The following is a 24,942-nucleotide window of genomic DNA, read 5'->3' on the forward strand; positions in this document are numbered from 1 at the left end:
CTGTTATATTGTAGAATAAAATGCTTTCAAGAGCACAGCCTGATATGACAGTAGAGGTCAAACCTTGAACAGTTGTGGCAAGTTTTGGACACCTCATTCAAGCTTGATACTGTTTGAATTGAGATTGTGATCAAATTTTTGACATAATATAGATTTCTGACACAAAATAAATGTGGTCAAAGATCTTGAAAATTTGAAATTGGACATTTAATTTGCCTATTATCTAAAATCTAACAAAATAGTTAGATTCAGCATATCAAAATAACACAAAAAAATTTAATTTTAGTTGAAATCTAACAATGTTCAATTTTGGACCCTTCAAACCTTTATATATTCTAATTTGAAAACAAGGCCCAAAATAAATAAATGGATAATATGTCCCCATGGACACATATGATGACCCCACTTGCATACTACATTCTAAAAGGGACATAACTCAAGAACGATAAAAGTGATGCTACCCAACTTTGTACTTGATCTGAGTTTTGTGGTAATAATAATAGTAATAAGAAATGTGTATAGGTTTCATAATGTTTGGTTGGGGCAAACTTTAGTTAGAGAACAGAAGCTAAACATTTGCAACTTTTCCATAAAGGGACATAACTCAAGAACGATAAAAGTGATGCTACCCAACTTTGTACTTGATCTGAGTTTTGTGGTAATAATAATAGTAACCGGTAATAAGAATTGTGTATAGGTTTCATAATGTTTGATTGGGGCAAACTTTAGTTAGAGAACAGAAGCTAAACATTTTGTAACTTTTCCATAAAGGGACATAACTCAAGAACGGTTAAAGGGACTCCACAAAAATTCAAACTTGATCTGTGTTCTGTGGTAAAAAGCATTGAGTGTAAGTTTCATAACATTTGGTTGAGGAAAAATTAAGTTAGAGAAGGGAAACCAATTTTGGGACGTACAGACGGACAAGGGTAAAACTTTTAAAAAGCCTCCTCCGCTACTGCAGGGGCATAAAAATGTAAATGCACAATAAAATTCATCATATCATAGATTACCTTTAGCATTTAATTCATTTCTTTGGGCCTCTAATCTTCTTAAATTCTGTGTCTTTTCTGTATTTACTAACTGTGAAGAATAATATTTCATTTGTATCTAATCAAATACATCCTTATATAATAGCTGATTATGTGGTATGGGCTTTTGTTGAAGGCTCTATGGCGATCTATAATTGTTAATTTCTGCTTCATTTGGTCTCTTATGGAGAGTTGTCTCATTGGCAATCATACCACATCGTCTTTTTTATATATGTATAAGTTACATAAAATTGTATATGTAAGAGCTATATTATAAGAAATAGAGATGAATTATTGTTAAAACTTTAATTTGTCATCTACGGCTTTTTGGAACAACATCTACATTGTACATGTGTACACTTCAAATAGTGATTGAATTTAACTAGAGCAAACTTAAACATGTGCTATTATCATGATTATCTGTCTTATCATGATTATTCAAATGATATCAAACAACTTCAAAAACATGTATTACTCATTTAACTGTTGAATTTTTTGTACTGTTAAAATAATATACATTTTGGTCACATTCAGTTTTCACTTGTATTAAGAATAAAATATGCTTCAATTAAACAATATAATGAATATCAGTAGTCAATACTTTTGTCTTTTTGTGACGTTACCTGTAAATCTTCAATTTTACTAATGTAATACTGTTTGATTCAATACTTCTGTCTTTTAGTCATGTTAGTGACTACATTTGTTACCTGTAAATCTTCAATTTTACTGATGTAATACTGTTTGATTCCTTCATGGTTTACTGTACTGTCATCAACTTCCATTTTCTGCATCAAAATCACAGATTTTAAAGAAAGTTATATACTGTAGAAACATTAATTTTCATGGAGTTAAAATTTCATGGGGATTTAATTTCGTGGTTTCCTTAAATGTAAGTGGTATTATATGGAGGTTAAATTTTCGTGGGGGTTTTAATTTCGTGGATATATTCTTTCCACGAAATAAAAGAAATTAAATCCTCAACGAAAATTTCTGCTTTTACAGTAGTTGTTACACATATCATGCATACAATGTACAATACAGGCCAAAAATAAATGCATTATCAAAGTACAAAATAAAGTTCTTCATTCTAATCTTGCCTAAGACCTGATTTTTTCATGAACATGATGTAAAGAATTTTAGAAATTAAACATGTTAACCAGTAACGAGCTAGAGGAACATATTTCTCATTTACTAAATAGCTTTGCTGAGCACAGCTGGATACGACCTTAGAGGTCCAACCCTGAATAGTTGGGGCAAAAATGGACACAATATTCGTGCTTGAAACAGGTATAAATTTGGATTATAATCAAATATTTGACACAAAAAGGTTTCTGACACAGAATAACTATAGTCAAAGAACTTAGAATTGGTTATTATATATGTTTTGAATTTATATTCAATTGTTTGCTATTGTGCAATACACTATGCCTTTCTATGCTGTTGTCAATTGACCCCTCAAAAAAATATTAAAAGAAATGTTCTGAAATCCAAATGAGAATTTTTTTTAATATAATACCACATCTATCGATAGAGCGAGTTATTTTTTCTCGACATATCGTTGTATTTTGATTCAGTATTGACGGAAGTTACTTACGGAAGGGAGACAACGCGAAGCTATAATATGGAAGACTCATTTCGGCTGAAGGGGTGTTCTAGTTACACCTTTACGTCGTGGACTATATTTATCTTAATTTATTTGATACATATGATTTAAAATTATGCAACAACAATAACCCTCAATAGCAGACAGACATAGAAAGGATCTCAAGAGTTTCAAATTAATCAATGGAGTTGGGAATCCAGAGAAACCATTCAATCTGATACCCCTTGAAGTCAAGAAAACTATACACATGCGCATAATTACCTAAACAAACCCTATACTCAATGATACTTGTAATTTATAGCAAGGACATATATTAAATGTTAATTAAACGACCTAGGTGGTTCTCCATTTCTTTATGGAAGTACATGTACAATATCAAATATCAGTTTCAGAACGGTGACATATAAGAAAAATTCCAATTTAGTTTTTATATGATAAAAATAGATTTATCGGAATTCAGAGAACTCTGCATTTTATCAAAACTGGGGAATTCCCTCCAAAGCGTTTCTAAATTTATAAAAACACTAAATATAAATACTGCTTAATTATGATGTTCTGTGTTGTATTAAAAAACGCATACATGTATAAATCAAGGGAAATATATATGGAAACATGAAGATTATGAGAAGAACATTCAAAGAAAGTTGTCTAAATTAAATCCTTTTGATTGTTTTTATCTTTTAAAGCAAGACAATCTTAAGAATTTGAGATGTTCCTTTATGTTTAGAATAAAACGGTTGACGTGAGGGCATGGACCTGAGTCAATGGTAAAACTCTACAGATTGCTTGAAAGCAATCGTATCCCAAAAATTTGTAAGGGTTCCATTGTCTCGCCTACTTTTGCTGTAATCACAGGCTCAACAAAAATGAGGAAAAAAGTCAATAAAAATATTCCTCTTGATACTATCTTTTGGTTGTAAAAATAAAGCTTCTGTCCAAGTTTGGTAAAATCCCAGGATAGTTTATGAATCTCATAAATGTTTAAAAACTTTAACTGCAGACTGAATGAAATGATAACTGGAAATTTCCTGGCAGAAAATCTAAGTCATGTAACAGTAAAATACAGAAAAAATGAATTTATTATTTTTTTTTATTTTCTTCTAGATACTAGCTTTTGACCATAAACAAGCTTCTGTCCAAGTTTAGTACAAATCCAAAATAGTATAAAAAAGTTATTAAAATTTTAAAAACTTTAACCAGAGTGAATGTGTTCATGGTGTTGTTTTCTGGCAGAAAATCTAAATCCATTTAAAAGTAAAATATGGAAAAAATGGAAATATTAATTTTTTTACAAAATTTACTTCTGCATACTACATGTATCTTACAATCTGACATAAACAAGCTTCTGTCCAAGTTTGGTAGAAATCCAGGATACTATAAGAAAGTTATTAAAATTTCAAAAACTTTAACCACAGAGTGAATATTTGAGGACGCCACTGCCGCCGCCGGCGGAATGTAGCATTGCTATGTCTCGCTTTTTCGACTAAAGTGAAGGCTCGACAATAAATGAACTAGTAAATCTGTTTCATGATTTACAGTCCAGTGATATTGTTAGCATTTTTCAAAAACTATTGGGAAAATATGAGTCATTTTTATCAAATTTGGAAATTTAGAATAAACCATGAATTTGACTGAAACTTCAATTTGCAGACCCCCTTTCAAGAGTCAAACCCTGCTTTGAAATAGGACCCCTTATTGTCAGTGATGATACATAAATGGACCCTCAAATCTACACATATAATCATTTTAGGCATGGAAAATGTATAAAGGAGTCTGTATTCTGTTTGCATTCATGCACAAATACTACTGAGACTGCACTATTTGGGAAAAAAGTTGTCTTTTTGGGAATAATTTAAAGCCATTTTTTTTTCAAATTGGGATTTTTCTCCAGAGGAAAAGCCTTTATTCTCCAGTAATTTAAGGCAAACAATATCACTGCAGTGGTACATCATTGTTTTAATTAATTTCAAGCAGAATATTTTATCAAAACAAAACGTTTGTTTTAATTATTAATCCATCAAAAGACAAGTATCACAATAATAAGTGATCCGAATTATTTTGGCATTGAACAATTAATGATTCTAAACAAGCCATAAACTTTTCAATATTTCCATGTTTCCATAAATTTCAAGAATATATACAATGATCATGATATACCAGTCAGATAGTAATATCTGAATACGTTTATTCAATTTTAATGCCCTGAATATTAATATTTTTTTGTAGGGCGAACAAACTATGTGGGCGAAAGAACTCAGGGCGAACATGTTATTAGGACTAACTCACTGTGGCCATGGGCTAACTGACCCCAACTCGCCCTATTTGTGATTTTACAAGATTGAAGATTTTACAAATAAGTTGGTCGAGTTGGTAAACAAGTTTAGGTTTTTTTTTCAAAAGTGGGGCAATTAGCCTAGGTGTGGTGGTGGGTCTCATTGGGGTCTAAGCGTGACGCGGGATTGCTGATTTTTTGTAAGCGTGACACGTGAAAGTCAAATTATTGTGTCGTGAAATCGGGAAATGAGGTCTTGCGGGACCCGGGAAATGACAAAAAAATGAGAATTGCTTACATACATAGTGTAAGCGGGATACGGGAATCTGACAAAACAGTAAGCAGGATCCGGGATCGGGACCCCCAATGAGACCCCCTGTGGTGCAATTTGGCAGTGGGGATATTTGTCCTGCTTCCATTGATAATTGAGTTGAGGTCATGAAAGATTTACCCAGCAATCAATGTAGTTATAATCAGAATAAGCAATTTTTAGAGCTGGCTTATTCCAACAGTCTGAAAATATTTGGAACAACTCCAAATTCATACATAAATTAAAACCTTTTGTTTAGAATATTGTGTATAACATAATTTATACCACATAAAATAAAGCTGAAAGTGGAAAGCCTGATGGGAAATCTTTTAGCTCAGTTGGTAGGGGTGCTTACTGGCAATGGTCAAAGTCTACCAATGTCTGGTGAAGACAAAGTTATGAGAGGGAAAACATGCTTTCCTTATATTTTTGAAAAATTGTTCGATAATTTGTCGTTAGTCGGTATTTACCTGATCCATTTTCGCTGAGTAGTTATAGATCTTGGTTGATTTGCTCTTCATAACAACAATTAAATACGGCGTCTAAAAGCGTTTAACTGATCTACACATAAATCAATGACGTATTTAACACAGACACTTGTAATTTGAGATACTTTGAAGTACTTTAAAAAGTCTTTAACTTAGGAGAGGTGGGTTAAAATTATGGTATCCAATTTTTAAATAAGCCAGACAATTCTGATTGCCAAGAGAACAAATTAGTGTTTCCCAATTTCTTGAAATGTCATTGTTGGGGAGGAACAGCTTTGTTAGATCATGTATACCTGTTTTGATAGGGATTTGCATGGGTATAGCCCTGAACATGATGGTGGCACCATTTCTTGATGATCTGTGTGATCCCATAGATACAAAGGATACAGAAAATTTAATTAAATTACGAGAAACAAAGATGGTCCATGAGGTAGATACTAAAAACAAGGAACAAGAACCAGGAAAAGGTGAAGTGAATGACCAAGAGACTGAATCAGATGGGAATGATTTCTACATTCATGAGCAAAAATATCAGCGTGAAGAAATAAAAGATGGTAAAAAATTTGTTCGACCAAGATTTGCCTCTACTGAACTTGGTATAAGAGAAAAGCTGTTTGTTGGAGTACTCTCCACTCCTCACACAGTCAATTCATTTGGAATGGCACTGAACAAAACATTTGCACATTATGTCACTAAAACAGTTTTCTTTACAAATGGTAAAAGTGGAATGCCTCCCCCTGGGATGCAAGTCATTAGTTTTCCTGATCAGGACAATAAGAAACTTCCAATACATGCACTTAAATACATAAAGGAACATTATGCAAGTACATTTGATTATTACTTGTTCATCACTGATCGTACTTATATAAGAGGAGAAAAACTTTATGAACTTGTTGGTCACATCAGTATCAGTGAAGAGGTACATATGGGAGCCATATTGCATAGAGGTGACCAAGGAGACATGTGTACACTTGATGGTGGTATTATTCTTTCACAGGTAAATGTACATGCAATTAGTCAACGTTAGTTAAGACACTTCTTTAAAAATTCTTTTGACATTAAATCAAACATACATGTACATGTAACTTTAGATTAAACTTGAGCAAAATAGCAATTAAGGACAACCAAAAAGAGTTTATAATACATGTAAATTATTAACAAAGATTTGTTTCTGCCTAACAGAAGTTCCCCTGGAAACTTTGTCATTATACATGTACCTGCACCTGTAGGAACAAATATTCTATAATTTTCCAAAGGAAATAATGTTACAGAATATTATGAAGGAACTAGATAAAAGGAACTTCTTTTTCGTGACAACATTCAAGCATTGTTTTTTACAATCTGTTGAACATTTCTTATCCAGATGGACCAATGCCTAAAGTAAAAAAAAGTTAGTTACAAATATTGTCATGATTGTTATCTTGTACTTAACTTGCTTTCATCTAGGACATGTTTTTGTTTTTTTTATCTATTTATACAATAAACTATTTTCATTTACTGTAACTAACTTATGACTCTGGAGAATAAATGTAAATTATTACATTGGTTGCAATGAATTACATTGATTTCCCAGTTAGATAAAAACCGATAATTTCACATGTGAAATAAACGTGGTTATTTCACTCTCTGACGTCATACAACAATAGGCGTTGTCAAGACGTCGATAACGTCGGATCAAAACAAATTGTCAATGCGTAGGAAAAAGATATAGTTCCTTACATTTTCTACATTAATTTCATTAAAAAAAACCATTTGCCAATGTAATAAAAAGAATAACTAATCGTCGTATTTGAATATCAAAAATAAGACAACTTGTGACAGAACGCCGCTATGGATTAAACTCGTGCTGCGCACTCGTTTAATCCATGCGTCGTTCGGTCACGCGTTGTCTTATTTTTGATATTCAAATACGGCGATTAGTTATACTATAATTATTCATTTCTTAACAATGATTAATTAACTGTTTTCAATGATTTTGCTACATTCAAAGAAAATTTAAACATGTTTAGTAGTTTGGTGTGACATCAATTTTCATTGAATTAGTACAGATTTTTGTTAAGTGGCCAGCTGATGTCTGGTTGCAAGATTTTTTTGTGGTTTTGAAGATCCCTTGGTCGCCTTTGGCTGTTTTCTTGTCACTTAGAAACATTCCGTTTCCATTTCCAATTTGATAAACACTTATTTTTTTCCCAAGTTGCGTCAACTTTAAGCTTTTTTAAAACTTATTTTTCCCAAGTTGCGTCAACTATAAGCTTTTTTAAAACTTATTTTACTTGCTCATACTTGACCATGTTGACTGTGTACCAGAATAGCCTACCACAGAGAACAAAACTTGTTGAAAAAGTACATTGTACATATGTTCATGTATATTTGTACAAAATACAATGAATTTGTAAAATACTTGGAATAGTTAGTGATTTTGTAAAATCACTACAAAATCACTAACAGTCTATTACATGTGATTACAGTACATTTGAAATGCATTTTCCTAATACAAATAAACCAATGATTTTGAAATATATTTTTAAATAAATACATTTGTACATGAAATAATACAATGTACTAGTCAAAACTATTAATATGAACATGATGAATAATAGGCATTTAAACTTACACTACTGTATGATATTTCAGAACATTTACAAATGGTAGAGTTTAGACATTCTTAATGCTTGTTGAAAAGATATGAAACTTTCTTTTGAGATGCACAGCTGTCTGACTCAAAAGCAGAGCATCAGTGCACATGGGTTCATTGGGCTGGTTCTAGTACATGCCCCTAAAACATATTGCCATGTTTAATTTGGTAACAAGACTATGTCCTGTATGTCATGTATGTTGTAAAATGTACATGTCCTCAAGCATAATATTTGACATCTTCATCTTACACATATCTGATGAATACCAGGGTTTTTTTTTACAATTTTTTTACATTTCCACATTGAAGAACTTCATACCTACATTAAACAAATGTTAACTTTTAATTTAATTTGTGGAGAAAGTTTAGAAACTTATTTCAAGTTTGTTCACTTTGTGCATGTTGTGATAGATTTTATTTATATAAGACAATATCTTAGATATGACCAAAGTCAAAATCAGGAATTTTATAAAATCACTGATCAGTTCAGTGATTCAATGTGATTATACAGCTGAATCACGGATCGATACATTTCAGGGATTTGACTGTAACCAATGATTTGTACATATAGTACAGTAAGATTTACTATACAAATCCTTGCTGTAACCTCTATACTCAAAATTCGAAAGTCCACAATATGAAAATAGTCTTTTGGTTTTAGGCCACCTAAGATCACTGCTACCTCTAGTTAAAAATTATGGTGCTTTGTTTTTAGGTAGAATAAAGGATATGTTGTATGATAGCCAATGAGTAAACTATTCTACGGAGTAAAAATGAAGTAGCACCGTCTAAAACTGTAGACATCAATAAAAGGCTAACAGACGGCCTTCAACAATGAGATAAACCAATACATATATTGTTACGTACATGCTGAGAAATACTACAGAGCAGATTTCATGTCCAACATCATGCCATTTTGATAAATAAATCACCACAAAAGGTGACCAATGCACATGATGCAAGTGGGATGTGTTTTGTGCACAATGTATATCTGTTCTGAATGTGATACCACACTAACTATTTTGTCAATGCTTTTATTTTTGTTCAATCAGCAATACTTTTCACACTGTTTTTGTGAATACTAACATTTAAATTATAAAATCATGATATTCACAAATGTATTCATATTTGTCTGTTTCAGAATGTTTTGTCAAAAGTATATCCTAAAATAGATTCCTGTTTTTTGAAGTCAGAACAGAACCCAAGCCTAGCATTTGAAGCTTGTATTTTACAAACTGCCAATTCAAAGTGTTCAGAGAAAGGAGGGGTAATTTATGTTTATAATTTAGATTCTTTGAATTTCTATATATTTCATATTCTTATTTTGTTGAATCCTGTTTTGCTTTAGAAATTTTGACAAATTAACCACATCTTTTAGTAAATATTATACAACCTCCTCATCCATGTCATCACCATTAGCAAGCAGATTTACATTTCAGAGGTCCATTAAATACACCTCACAATTTATTATGAAGAAAGAGATCTTACATTTACTTCAGTATTGTGTATTAAAACATCAACTGTCATACAAATTCATTGGTTGCTTGTTTATAGTCTAATTTATAGATTTTATATTTTTTAGGATAAAAACTTTCGATCTTATAAAGTAGATGATTTTGAGTTTGATGATGACATTACAAGTTTACGTAGCGATGCCATGTTTAACAGTTCATTCTCAATATATCCCATGCCAGACGATATATCTCTGTATAAGATACACAGGTTTGTTGTTTCTTATTTATACATTGTACATTAGTTAATATGTTCAGAATGATGCCATGTTTTCATTATAATAAAAAATATATATTGAAAATACATCAATATACAGGCAGCAACTCAATGACACCATAAAATCACTATACACCTGGAGGCAAATATACTCTACACAGAGATGACACCATAAAAACACTACACATCTAGAGGCAAGTAAATGTGCATCCAGTCTTCACACAGATTACACCATTTAAACACTACACATCTAGAGGCAACAGTAAGTCTTCACACTGATGACACCATGAAAACACTACACATCTAGAGGCACACATTCAGTCTTCACACAGAAAATACCATAAAAACACTACACATCTAGAGGCAAACATTCAGTCTTCACACTGATGACACCAAAAAAATGCTACACATCTAGAGGCAAATATTCAGTCTTCACACAGATGACACCATAAAATCATTACACATCTAGAGGCAAACATTCAGTTTTCACTCTGATGACACCATAAAACACTACACATCTAGAGGCAATCAATCAGTCTTCACACAGATGACACCATAAAACACTACACATCTATAGGAAAACATTCAGTCTTCACATAGATGACACCATAAAGGCACTTCACCTCTATAGGCAAACATTCAGTCTTCACACTGATGACACCTTAAAATCACTACACATCTATAGGCAAACATTCAGTCTTTACACAGATGACACCATAAACACACTACACCTCTAGAGGCAAACATTCAGTCTTTACACAGATGACACCATAAAAAACTACACATTCAAAGGCAAACATTCAGTCTTCACACTGATGACACTTTAAAACACTACACATCTAGAGGCAAACATTCAGTCTTCAAACAGATGACACCATAAAAACACTAAATGTCTTGAGGTTAATTTTCAGTCTTCACACAGATGACACCTTAAAATTACTACACATCTGGAGGCAAACATTCAGTCTAAACACAGATGACACCATAAAAACACTACACATCTAGAGGCAAACATTCAGTCTTCAAACAGATGACACCATAAAAACACTACACATCTATAGGCAAACATTCAGTCTTCACACTGATGACACCATAAAAACACTACACATCTAGAGGCAAACATTCAGTTTTCACACTGATGACACCATAAAAACACTACACATCTATAGGCAAACATTCAGTTTTCACACTGATGACACCATAAAAACACTACACATCTATAGGCAAACATTCAGTCTTCACACTGATGACACTATAAAAACACTACACATCTATAGGCAAACATTCAGTCTTCACACTGATGACACTATAAAAACACTACACATCTATAGGCAAACATCCAGTCTTCACTTTTAATATTACTTGTTACACTTACCTGATATCCTTACATTATGGATTATCTTTCCGGTATTTGGTCACATCTCGCTCAAAACGCTTGACTGATCAAGAATTCAAACCTCTCGGTGAATCAGTCCAAGCGTGAGAACCCCTTCAGTATTCTTTCCGGTGAAATCCAAAGCGGTCACGTTTCTTTATTCGTCAGAATTAACGTGTCTAAGACACAAGTTTTTGCAAATTAAGTTTTTCGTATGCGTGCAAGGATGACGGAAGCTACCGTTCATCACACGCTCAGTGAAGACGAGGTATTTTCTACTGCCAGCAGTCCAAAATCATCAGTGGCAGGGGATGCTCGGGATAAAATGGCGGAGCCAAAAGCCTTGAGAAAGACCAGTTCCCGTAGGTCCAAGAAAAAGGACGAGGTCGAGGAACTGAATAAGAAATGGGAAAGCCGTTTCTCACAGATAGAAACCAGGTTTGATAAATTTTTTGATTTATTTAGTTCAAACGATGGTATAAATATAAACAAGGATACTGTCACGTCAGGTGAGCAGAGACCTTGTCAGAATCAATCTGAACAAGATAGTGGCTCTTCAGGAGCGCACAGACTTGTTGAGGATTCTAACCATGAACATTTTCCAACAGATTCAGTTCGTGAAAGGGAAAATGATGATGTTGTATCTTTGGCACCAGGCCATAGAGAAAGACATGACATAGGTTTACTATCAGAAGATGAGTCTTCTTTAAAAAGTGAAACTGATAATCCTCAAAAATCTTCATCAAGATTCAGTAAATATGTGAAGGGTAATGAAAGTGACTCAGATGAGAACAATAATGATCACTTAAAATCTTTATTTGGGGATGATGTTAAGACTAAAAAAGAGACAAGCTCTGGAGGTCTTATTCTTGACAAAAGTCAAATTGATATTTTATCTGGTTCTTGGAGGTGTAAAAATCCAGAAAGGTTAACAGCCTATAATGATGAATATAGACACAGTTTTCCTGTTCACGAGAAAACTAGTGATATTTTAGAAGTACCTAGTCTAGATAATATGGTGCCTGATTTATTAGTGAAAAAACATGGTGCTAAAGCTTATTCAGTAAGCCAGAAAAGCAATTTATACAATCCTTGTTTAAAATCCCTTGAAAAGTTGGCGTATCAAGGCCAGGTAGCTGCACGCATGGGGATAATTACTACAGCATACACCCAACAAGCTTTGGGCAATTTGTTAAATACTTTGTCAGAAAATGAAGTTAATCTAGACAAATCTATCCAACTTGTAAGAGACATATTTGCAATGTCTACAAAATCTTTGGACCAAGTGGCACGGGCTGGTGCATTTCACCACTTAATTCGTAGAAAAGCTACTTTAGAGGACACAGGTCTTAATGATATCAAAGAGCTTAAGCATCCACTTGTACCTTTGACAAAGTCAGGTGTCATTGGTGACAATATGGAACAAACTCTTAAAGACAGGGTTGACAAAAATAAACAATTAAAAAGAGTTACTGCCTGAATTACATGTGAATAAAACTTTTTCAGTGAAAAGGAAAGCTACAGGCAATCAATTTTCGAATGATTGGTCTAAGAAACCAAAATTTGACAATGCACAAGGTTCTACTTTCACAGGTGCAAAGTCTAATACACAGCGTACAGTGCAAAGAACTAGTACAGTAACAAGACCAGATAAAGACGACAAGAGTTCTGGTACAACGAACAATTTTCGTCGCTTTAACAACCCATTTCATGCCAAGGGGCAACAAAAGAAATGACTATCAGATCAAGGTAAGCAACTTTCATGTGCAAATGTTGCTTCCAGAGATACCTGTAGGGGGTCGTTTAAGCCTATTTCTAAAGGAATGGACAAAAATAACAAACGATCAGTGGGTTTTATCAATTATAAAAGAGGGCTACAAACTGGAATTTCAACAGTTTCCTCCAAAAACAGGAGTAAAAATAACTTCTGTTCCTGCAAAAGATTTAGAAATTTTACATTTAGAAGTAAAAGAACTTATGGAAAAAAGCGCTGTAGAATATGTTCCGCAGGCGGACATTTTAAACGGTTTCTACAGCACATTTTTCCTAGTTCCGAAAAAAACAGGGGACATGAGACCCGTTATAAATTTAAAACCCCTCAACAGGTATCTCCGAAAACAACACTTCAAAATGGACTCTCTATCAACAGTTTTGAATGTAGTAAAACAAGGGGATTGGGCAATATCTCTCGATCTAAAGGACGCATATATGCATATCCCTGTATTTCAAAAACACAGACAGTATCTGAGGTTTTGTGTAAAAAACAGCCCTTGCTTACAATTTTCAGCTCTACCGTTTGGTCCAACATCAGCTCCTCGAGTTTTTACCAAAGTAGTATCGGTAGTAGCTGCACATTTACGAGCACAAGGCATCAGACTAGTAGTATACCTGGACGACTGGTTTCTAGTAAATCAATCATCTCTCATGTTAGTCCAGGATCGAGAGATAGTGTTGAATCTTCTGGTAAAGTTGGGTTTCATAATTAATCTAAAAAAATCCTCTTTAACTCCAACACAGAAAATAACATATATAGGTGCATTATTCCATCTGGATTTAGGAATGGTAATGCCAACACAAGAAAGAGTGTTGAAATTACTAAAAACAGTCAAAGTAATGAACTTGAAAAAACATGCAACAGCCAGAGATTTTTTACATCTACTTGGAATTATGGCTTCTTGCATAGAGATGATTCCCTATGCAAGACTTCATATGAGACCAATTCAAATTTATTTGCTGAGTCATTGGCGCCCCACTTCTCAAAATCTGGAACTGAATGTTCCAATTACACAATATCTAAAATCTCATCTGATTTGGTGGTCAGATACAGCCAACATTACAAAGGGCAGATCTTTACAACACTGGGAAACTCATGTGACCATAACAACAGATGCTTCTACATCGAACGGTTGGGGTGGTCACATGGATTCCCAGATAGTCAAAGGGACCTGGTCAGATATACAGAAAACTCAACATATCAATTGTCTAGAGTTAGAAGCTGTACTGAAAACAATACAACATTTTCTTCCTCAGTTGAAAGGGAAAAATGTACTTCTGCGATGCGACAACTCGACTGTTGTACAATACATAAACAAACAGGGGGGCACCAAATCAATTCAGCTTTGTCAAAAAACTTGGGATTTATTGAAACTCCTAATAGAACACAAAATTCAGATAAAAGCAGCACATATAGCAGGCAAAGCGAATGTGTTAGCAGATCTTCTATCACGGACAAAAATAAGACACACAGAGTGGTCTCTTCAGGAGACTGTAGCTCAACAAATTTTTGTCAGGTTAGGCAGACCAATGATAGATTTGTTTGCGTCAGCGGAAAATCGCAAAGTGAAAATATTTTGTTCATGGTTTCCACACCCGGAAGCATATGCAATAGATGCTCTGTCCATACCGTGGGACAATGTAATCGGGTATGCATTTCCTCCGATCTGTCTAGTACCGAAAGTGCTTCAACACATGAATCGGTACAATTGCCAGCTAATTCTAGTAGCTCCTCATTGGCCGAGGAGACACTGGTACCCAGAACTGCTAAAAATGATATCAGATTATCCCATAAAAATACCAGTTCAAAAAAATCTACTACATCAACCAAGAACAAAAATATACCATCCAAGCCCAGAAATATTCAGTCTGGTTGCATGGCCTCTATCAACAGAATTTTCAAAAAGAGAGGCTTTTCTAAAGAAACTAGACAACTCATGTCAGCTTCTTGGAGAACAGGAACTCAAAAAGACTATTCTAGTAAGTTCAAAAAATTCTCTGGCTGGTGTAGTGAAAGGGAAATTGATCCCTATTCTGCCTCTTTAACAGAAACTGCAGATTTTCTTACAAGTCTGTATACCAGTGGTCTCCAGTATAGTACGATTGGGGGCTACAGATCTATAGTATCAAGTGTTTTACCACCAGTCGAAAAAATACCAGTAGGTCAACACCCATACATTATTCGCTTATTGAGGGGTGTTTTCAATTCAAGGCCTCCCAGGGTCAAACTACTTCCTGAATGGAATTTAGATAAAATACTTGAGATGTTAAAGAAAAAGCCTTTTGAACCAATGAAAAAGGCTGAACTCAAGTTTATCACATGGAAAACTGTATTTTTAATTGCTATCACTACTTTCAGGCGTTGCAGTGATATACAGGCCTTACGTTTGGGAGATGGAAATATATCTGTACATAGCAGAGGAGTTTATTTTATTAGAGAAGGATTGTCAAAACAAGACCGTCCTGGACATTTTGGTGCTAAGATTTTTGTACCTGCCTTTGAGGCAGAAAAGCTTCTTGACCCTAAAAGGGCATTAACTTACTATTTAAAGAGCACTGACAATTTTCGTGGTGAAAACAGACAAGATAGTAAATTGTTTTTAGCAATTAGTAATCCACATAAGCCAATTTCAAGTCAAACAATTTCATCATGGATTGTGAGTACCATTCAGATGGCATATAACGACAAAAAGAAATCTGTTAAAGCTCATTCGACAAGAGCTATTGGTCCTTCTTGGGCTCTTTATAAAGGTGCATCAATGAAGAACATCATGGAAGCTGCTGATTGGAGCAGGGAATCCACATTCACCAAATTTTACTTACGTCACATAGACCCTCATGTTTTATCGAAGTAAAAAAAAAAAAAAAAAAAAAAAAAAAAATACATAAAATTCAAAAAAAGAAGAAAAATGTGTACAGTTTTTAACTTGTAATATAGTTTGTACAGTGTTGGAACTATTCATATCTGACGAGATGCGATGCAAGTTTTTAAACCTTTGTGTGTGAGATGAAAAAGACATCTATTTAATGTGTTTACAGTCAAACATTTAGACTTTGTATATAGTGTAATATAGTGTACATTATTTGAACAAAAGAATTACAGTCCACCGCTTGAGTTGGGACTGCTTTAGAATCTATGGATATCCATAATGTAAGGATATCAGGTAAGTGTAACAAGTAATATTAAAATTGTACAATTTTGTTCACAAATTGGAATTTTGTGAACGTAGTTACACTTACCTGATATACTACCCACCTCCTCCCCATTAGTAATTCTTTTGGAAATCTGTTTGGATTTCGCCGGAGAATACTGAAGGGGTTCTCACGCTTGGACTGATTCACCGAGAGGTTTGAATTCTTGATCAGTCAAGCGTTTTGAGCGAGATGTGACCAAATACCGGAAAGATAATCCATAATGTAAGGATATCAGGTAAGTGTAACTACGTTCACAAAATTCCAATTTGTGAACAAAATTGTACAAACTGATGACACCATAAAAACACTACACCTCTATAGGCAAACATTCAGTCTTCACACTGATGACACCATAAAAACACTACACATCTAGAGGCAAACATTCAGTCTTCACACTGATGACACTATAAAAACACTACACATCTACAGGCAAACATCCAGTCTTCACACTGATGACACCATAAAAACACTACACATCTAGAGGCAAACATTCAGTCTTCACACTGATGACACTATAAAAACACTACACATCTAGAGGCAAACATCCAGTCTTCACACTGATGACACCATAAAAACACTACACATCTATAGGCAAACATTCAGTCTTCACACTGATGACACTATAAAAACACTACACATCTACAGGCAAACATCCAGTCTTCACACTGATGACACCAGAAAAACACTACACATCTAGAGGCAAACATTCAGTCTTCACACTGATGACACTATAAAAACACTACACATCTACAGGCAAACATCCAGTCTTCACACTGATGACACCAGAAAAACACTACACATCTAGAGGCAAACATTCAGTCTTCACACTGATGACACCATAAAAACACTACACATCTAGAGGCAAACATCCAGTCTTCACACAGATGACACCATAAAAACACTACACATCTAGAGGCAAACATTCAGTCTTCACACTGATGACACCATAAAAACACTACACATCTATAGGCAAACATTCAGTCTTCACACTGATGACACCATAAAAACACTACACATCTATAGGCAAACATTCAGTCTTCAAACTGATGACACCATAAAAACACTACACATCTATAGGCAAACATCCAGTCTTCACACTGATGACACCATTAAAACACTACACATCTATAGGCAAACATTCAGTCTTCACACTGATGACACTATAAAAACACTACACATCTATAGGCAAACATCCAGTCTTCACACAGATGACACCATAAAAACACTACACATCTATAGGCAAACATTCAGTCTTCACACTGATGACACCATAAAAACACTACACATCTATAGGCAAACATTCAGTCTTCACACTGATGACACCATAAAAACACTACACATCTATAGGCAAACATTCAGTCTTCACACTGATGACACCATAAAAACACTACACATCTATAGGCAAACATTCAGTCTTCACACTGATGACACCATAAAAACACTACACATCTATAGGCAAACATTCAGTTTTCACACTGATGACACTATAAAAACACTACATATCTATAGGCAAACATTCAGTCTTCACACTGATGACACCATAAACACACTACACCTCTAGAGGCAAACATTCAGTCTTCACACTGATGACACCATAAACACACTACACCTCTAGAGGCAAACATTCAGTCTTCACACTGATGACACCATAAAAACACTACACATCTATAGGCAAACATTCAGTCTAAACACAGATGACACCATAAATACACTACACCTCTAGAGGCAAACATTCAGTCTTCACACTGATGACACCATAAAAACACTACACATCTATAGGCAAACATTCAGTCTTCACACTGATGACACCATAAAATCACTACACATCTATAGGCAAACATCCAGTCTTCACACTGATGACACCATAAAAACACTACACATCTATAGGCAAACATTCAGTCTTCACACTGATGACACCATAAAAACACTACACATCTATAGGCAAACATTCAGTTTTCACACTGATGACACTATAAAAACACTACATATCTATAGGCAAACATTCAGTCTTCACACTGATGACACCATAAACACACTACACCTCTAGAGGCAAACATTCAGTCTTCACACTGATGACACCATAAACACACTACACCTCTAGAGGCAAACATTCAGTCTTCACACTGATGACACCATAAAAACACTACACATCTATAGGCAAACATTCAGTCTAAACACAGATGACACCATAAATACACTCCACCTCTAGAGGCAAACATTCAGTCTTCACACTGATGACACCATAAAAACACTACACATCTATAGGCAAACATTCAGTCTTCACACTGATGACACTATAAAAACACTACATATCTATAGGCAAACATTCAGTCTTCACACTGATGACACCATAAACACACTACACCTCTAGAGGCAAACATTCAGTCTTCACACTGATGACACCATAAACACACTACACCTCTAGAGGCAAACATTCAGTCTTCACACTGATGACACCATAAAAACACTACACATCTATAGGCAAACATTCAGTCTAAACACAGATGACACCATAAATACACTACACCTCTAGAGGCAAACATTCAGTCTTCACACTGATGACACCATAAAAACACTACACATCTATAGGCAAACATTCAGTCTTCACACTGATGACACCATAAAATCACTACACATCTATAGGCAAACATTCAGTCTTCACACTGATGACACCATAAAATCACTACACATCTATAGGCACACTTTCAGTCTTCACACTGATGACACCATAAAATCACTACACATCTATAGGCAAACATTCAGTCTTCACACTGATGACACCATAAAATCACTACACATCTATAGGCAAACATTCAGTCTTCACACTGATGACACCATAAAATCACTACACATCTATAGGCAAACATTCAGTCTTCACACTGATGACACCATAAAATCACTACACATCTATAGGCAAACATTCAGTCTTCACACTGATGACACCATAAAATCACTACACATCTATAGGCACACTTTCAGTCTAAACATAGATGACACAATAAAAACACTACACATCTTGAGACAAACTTATGAAAAATAATCAATGATTGTAATCTCTTGTGTAAACAATGTGTTATGAATATTGTTTATTTATAGCCAACAATATGTAAATAACAAAGAATTTTGATCTATACAATGATATTTGCAGCATGGATGGATTTATATGACTATTTATGGTGAAACAAGTAATATTATTTTGTCATAGTTATCTTTGAATATTAACTGTTATATAAGAAAAAGATAATACATTAAAGCAATTTGTTTCCATAGTGTATGTTATATTGTGATAGATGTAGTACTATTTTCAGATATTTTTGTCAGTTGGAAATCAACCTTACTCGTCAAGAAATTCAAAAAGCGAAGGACAGTATAATTGGTTTGAGTGAATTTGCACCTGGTGGAAAAGGTTCTCTTCAGTGGCCAATAGGTATTTGGATTCAAATGTTCATGCTGATGTTTTTCAGAGAAAGTTAAAAATTATACTCAGTGTTGTTTTATTGGTGAAATAAAAATGCATTTTATGCAACACAAGATGCATAAAATTTGCTTGTGAATTTTTTCCATTATTTTATTGAATTTTTAATTCCTTGTTTTCCTCCCCTTGACAGAGGTATGGGAAATAATTATATTTATTCTGTTTAAAATATCTATGAGATTGAGTGTACCCTCTAAGTGGTAGAAGATATAAATGCTTATGAAATTGTATTTTCCTTCTCTTTTCAAAATCATCCCTCAAAATCATGAAAATTCAATGCTTGCAAAAACTTGGAAAGTGTTTTATGAAGTTATTGTTTGTTAATGATCCAAGTAAAAGTAAAATGCCATAATAAAGCTGTAGGTCAAATTAGGTTTATATGCTTGAATATGTTAAACAATTTAATAAGTCAATAATTTCATGTTTTTTTTTCTGTAGTGTATATTTATATGGAAATTAATCAAAAACACAAATTTTCTATATCATTCCCAGACTACAAAGTGTACTGTATTACATTGCTTCAAGATTAACTAAATATGTCTTTGCTTGACCTCACCACAAAGGAATAAAATGTGGTAAAAAAGTAACATCATAAATTTAATGAAAATTGAATATGTACTTTCTACATAACAGGTGTGCCTGAAGCCTTTAAACCGAACACCAGATTTGATGTAGTACAGTGGTCCTACTTCACAGACACACATATATATTTTGATGATGACTTTACCAACATTAGACCATTGCAAGGTAACTTCAACTGTCTTACATATATACTCACATGATACTCTACCAACATTAGACCATTACAAGGTAACTTCAACTGTCTTACATATATACTCACATGATACTCTACCAACATTAGACCATTACAAGGTAACTTCAACTGTCATACATCTATACTCACATGATACTCTACCAACATTAGACCATTACAAGGTAACTTCAACTGTCTTACATCTATACTCACATGATACTCTACCAACATTAGACCATTACAAGGTAACTTCAACTGTCTTACATCTATACTCACATGATACTCTACCAACATTAGACCATTACAAGGTAACTTCAACTGTCTTACATATATACTCACATGATACTCTACCAACATTAGACCATTACAAGGTAACTTCAACTGTCTTACATCTATACTCACATGATACTCTACCAACATTAGACCATTACAAGGTAACTTCAACTGTCTTACATATATACTCACATGATACTCTACCAACATTAGACCATTACAAGGTAACTTCAACTGTCTTACATCTATACTCACATGATACTCTACCAACATTAGACCATTACAAGGTAACTTCAACTGTCTTACATCTATACTCACATGATACTCTACCAACATTAGACCATTACAAGGTAACTTCAACTGTCTTACATCTATACTCACATGATACTCTACCAACATTAGACCATTACAAGGTAACTTCAACTGTCTTACATATATACTCACATGATACTCTACCAACATTAGACCATTACAAGGTAACTTCAACTGTCTTACATATATACTCACATGATACTCTACCAACATTAGACCATTACAAGGTAACTTCAACTGTCTTACATATATACTCACATGATACTCTACCAACATTAGACCATTACAAGGTAACTTCAACTGTCTTACATATATACTCACATGATACTCTACCAACATTAGACCATTACAAGGTAACTTCAACTGTCTTACATATATACTCACATGATACTCTACCAACATTAGACCATTACAAGGTAACTTCAACTGTCTTACATCTATACTCACATGATACTCTACCAACATTAGACCATTACAAGGTAACTTCAACTGTCTTACATATATACTCACATGATACTCTACCAACATTAGACCATTACAAGGTAACTTCAACTGTCTTACATCTATACTCACATGATACTCTACCAACATTAGACCATTACAAGGTAACTTCAACTGTCTTACATATATACTCACATGATACTCTACCAACATTAGACCATTACAAGGTAACTTCAACTGTCTTACATATATACTCACATGATACTCTACCAACATTAGACCATTACAAGGTAACTTCAACTGTCTTACATCTATACTCACATGATACTCTACCAACATTAGACCATTACAAGGTAACTTCAACTGTCTTACATCTATACTCACATGATACTCTACCAACATTAGACCATTACAAGGTAACTTCAACTGTCTTACATCTATACTCACATGATACTCTACCAACATTTTATAAAGGAAATTATTATTGTCCCTCGTGCAACTCATTGTGGGGAACATTGAAATACAGTGCATCTGTATATGTGGTTTTGTTAGCGCTCTCTCCTGTACAATTCTTGCCAGAGTTTTATGAAATGTATATAATGCCCCTTATATTAATAATTGCATCGTAAGTGCTCTCATTTGTACAATTCTTGTCATTTTTTAATGAAACTTATATCATAGGTATTTATCAGCTATGTTTTGGACAAATTTAAAAATCAGTGATGATCAATTATTTTAAAAAGAGTAATGCCCCTGGAAATATTAATTTTATAGAAAATTGCATTGTTAGCACTCTCACGTGTTAAAATTTTTCCAGATTTTATGAATTTTATAAAGATGAAATTGTTTTATTTAATTTAAACTGAGAGTGAAACTTATTATCATTATATGAGTAGTTTAATATAGAGGACAAATATTCATTTATGAAATGTCATTTTGTTAATTATGTTTAATACATTTTAATGTATGTCAGATTATATTTCGTTTAGGTATCATTGTTAACAAATTTTAATGTTTCATGGTTTCAGGAGCTGACAAACAAGATATACAGGAAATTCAGCAGATTGCTTTTGATAGATTAATCAGCATTTATGGTGACAAATTCAAACAGTTCAAACTTGTAAACGGATACAGAAGATTTGAGCCTTCGAGAGGCATGGAATACACATTAGATTTAGAACTGTATGGTAAACATAGGCATGAAAAGACAGAACAGAAACGAGTTCATTTACTCCGTCCTTTAGGTAAAGTGGAAATTGTCCCAATGCCTTACGTGACAGAAAATTCTCAAATACATTTAATCTTGCCTGTGTATGAAAGTGAGATGGAAGATTTTGGGAATTTTATGGAAGGATTTGCAAAGACAGTCTTAGAAACCAGTGATAATTCCTATCTTTATGTTATATTTGTGTATGAGAAAAAGAAGGGGAAAAGTGGGGATCCTTTTGCTGTTCCCAAAACTGTAATAGATTACCATCTAAATAACCATCCCAGTAGGAAGGGTACTGTCATGTGGAAGGTATTAGAGACTTCTGAGAAGTCAGAACTAGATCTCCTGGACTACGTAATGAGAGATTTACAATCAGGAGATCTAGTCAGTGTATGTAGTATTGGAATGGAAATGGACATTGACTACTTGAACCGAGTCCGTATGAATACCATACCAAATGTTCAAGTCTTTTTCCCAATAAGTTTCTGGCAATATAAACAAAATATGGTATATCAAAAGCCCCCCTATCCACCTGGTGTTGAGCTTGGTCAGAGATATGGTCATTTTGATGTGGATTCTTATGAACACAGCTCCTTCTATATGTCAGACTATATGAACAGTAGGAAACATGTGTCACCAAGTGATACAAAGAAAACTTCATTAATAGACTTATTCTTAAAGGTTCAAAGTCTCCATGTCTTCAGAGCTGCTGAACCCTCTCTCAGAATTCGTTGGAAATTGCTTGATTGTCCAGTCAGAGATGATGATAAGTTACGCTGTAATAAAAGAAAATCAGAAAGTTTAGCTAGCCGTTCACAGCTTGCAAAAGCAGTGTTTGATTATGCTGAAAAGAAACATTTATCGGTAGAGGAGGTTGTCAAATCTGCCAAACAGCTTACAAATACCATCGGGTAACAATTATTGAATTTTGTTTCTTTCATGTTCTTACCATGAATATATAATAAGATGTAATTTTCAATCATGATTATGAAACTGCTTACATTAATTGCTGCCAATCAGCAACAAAAAAATATGCATAAGCCACAATCCCCTTTATACATTATCATGTTTATAGATACTCTGAAACAAGATGTTGATTCAGGTAAAAAAAAATTTTGCTCATTTAATTTTGGATAAATCACACGAACAATGAATAAAACAAACTTTTTTAATCAAACATGTCCATTTTGACATCAAAGTTTCATCCAAACTGATATTTGTGCAATACAGTCACTTGCTTATTCAACCTTTTCATTTATTTTAGCATTAACATCATTTTACAGTATTGAAGAATGTCTTTCTAAGAAAAGTATTGAGTAGCTCTCATTATTTATATATCCTGTTTTCAATTTTATAATCAATTGTGAGATTTCTAAAAACATTATCAAGCTATTTTGAAAATCTGACAAAACTATGACATTCAGATGACAAGAGACTACATAAATGATTTACAATTGTTGAATACAACTTATTAATTTCAAAACTAAAACCAACTTTGGTTAGTCATGTTAGTATGACAATGTGTTGAAAGTGGCAGATAGATCTTAGTTACAAAGAATCTCTAGAATTCATCTCAGTGATCAAACTACTGAAGGTTAATTATTTTATAGCAAGATATATATTACCTTGTAGTACATTAAATGTACCTGCTTGATAAAATCTTGAATGTTGTGCCAAATATACATAGCATATATATACTTACACATATATATTGATATGCATGTTTTTAAACATGTAATCTTTTAAAACCTTTTAGAATAAAATTTGTTTCATTTTCTGAGGTCTTTTTATTTCATTCAAAATAGTGAGAAAAGTTTCTTACTACTTATGAGCAAAATGGCAGAATTCAACCAGTTGTCAATCTTGGTGATACAAGTCTCACCAAAGGTAAATATAATATCAAGTGAAATGTTTCCCTAGAGGTAAATGTGATAACTAGATAAATGTTTCCCTGGAGGTAAATGTGATAACTAGTTAAATGTTTCCCTGGAGGTAAATGTGATAACTAGTTAAATGTTTCCCTGCTGGTTATTGACACATTGAGCCTAATAATAGAATATATACATC

The 24,942-nt window shown here is 33.7% G+C and overlaps 3 protein-coding genes across 5 annotated transcripts in view; 2 read left to right on the forward strand and 1 right to left on the reverse strand.

Annotated features, from left to right (window-relative positions):
* Window positions 1-5,776, reverse strand: part of LOC139513690 (26S proteasome regulatory subunit 8) — a 20,110-nt gene extending 14,334 nt beyond the window's left edge. The window contains exons 1-3 of one of the 2 annotated variants that reach the window (XM_071302402.1): window positions 5,687-5,776; window positions 1,739-1,816; window positions 1,014-1,083 (exon numbers count right to left, since the gene is read on the reverse strand). In XM_071302402.1, coding sequence (XP_071158503.1) covers window positions 1,014-1,083; window positions 1,739-1,816; window positions 5,687-5,737 — 199 coding nt within the window. In that variant the 5' untranslated portion in view covers window positions 5,738-5,776. Of the gene's footprint in view, window positions 1-1,013; window positions 1,084-1,654; window positions 1,702-1,738; window positions 1,817-5,686 lie in introns of those variants that run through there. The other variant, XM_071302403.1, reaches the window with a different exon arrangement.
* LOC139513689 (chondroitin sulfate glucuronyltransferase-like) lies at window positions 5,775-24,652 on the forward strand. Of its 2 annotated transcripts, XM_071302401.1 has the most exons (7): window positions 5,775-6,701; window positions 9,481-9,606; window positions 9,922-10,061; window positions 19,719-19,837; window positions 20,519-20,616; window positions 20,743-20,758; window positions 22,694-24,652. In XM_071302401.1, the coding sequence occupies exons 1-7, from the start codon at window positions 5,955-5,957 to the stop codon at window positions 23,788-23,790; spliced, it is 2,343 nt and encodes a 780-aa protein (XP_071158502.1). In that variant the 5' UTR covers window positions 5,775-5,954; the 3' UTR covers window positions 23,791-24,652. The 2 variants fall into 2 exon arrangements, with proteins under 2 accessions (XP_071158502.1, XP_071158501.1); XM_071302400.1 differs by lacking the exon at window positions 20,743-20,758 and having other exon boundaries at window positions 5,784-6,701; window positions 20,519-20,632.
* On the forward strand, window positions 11,531-16,095 carry LOC139513691 (uncharacterized). Its single transcript, XM_071302404.1, has 2 exons — window positions 11,531-13,191; window positions 15,575-16,095. Exon 1 carries the CDS (start codon window positions 11,657-11,659, stop codon window positions 12,920-12,922), a length of 1,266 nt encoding a protein of 421 aa, XP_071158505.1. The 5' UTR covers window positions 11,531-11,656; the 3' UTR covers window positions 12,923-13,191; window positions 15,575-16,095.
* Window positions 24,653-24,942: the final 290 nt, after the last annotated feature.

The sequence above is a fragment of the Mytilus edulis genome, chromosome 2 (genome assembly GCF_963676685.1).
Source record: "Mytilus edulis chromosome 2, xbMytEdul2.2, whole genome shotgun sequence".
Lineage (NCBI taxonomy): Eukaryota > Metazoa > Mollusca > Bivalvia > Mytilida > Mytilidae > Mytilus > Mytilus edulis.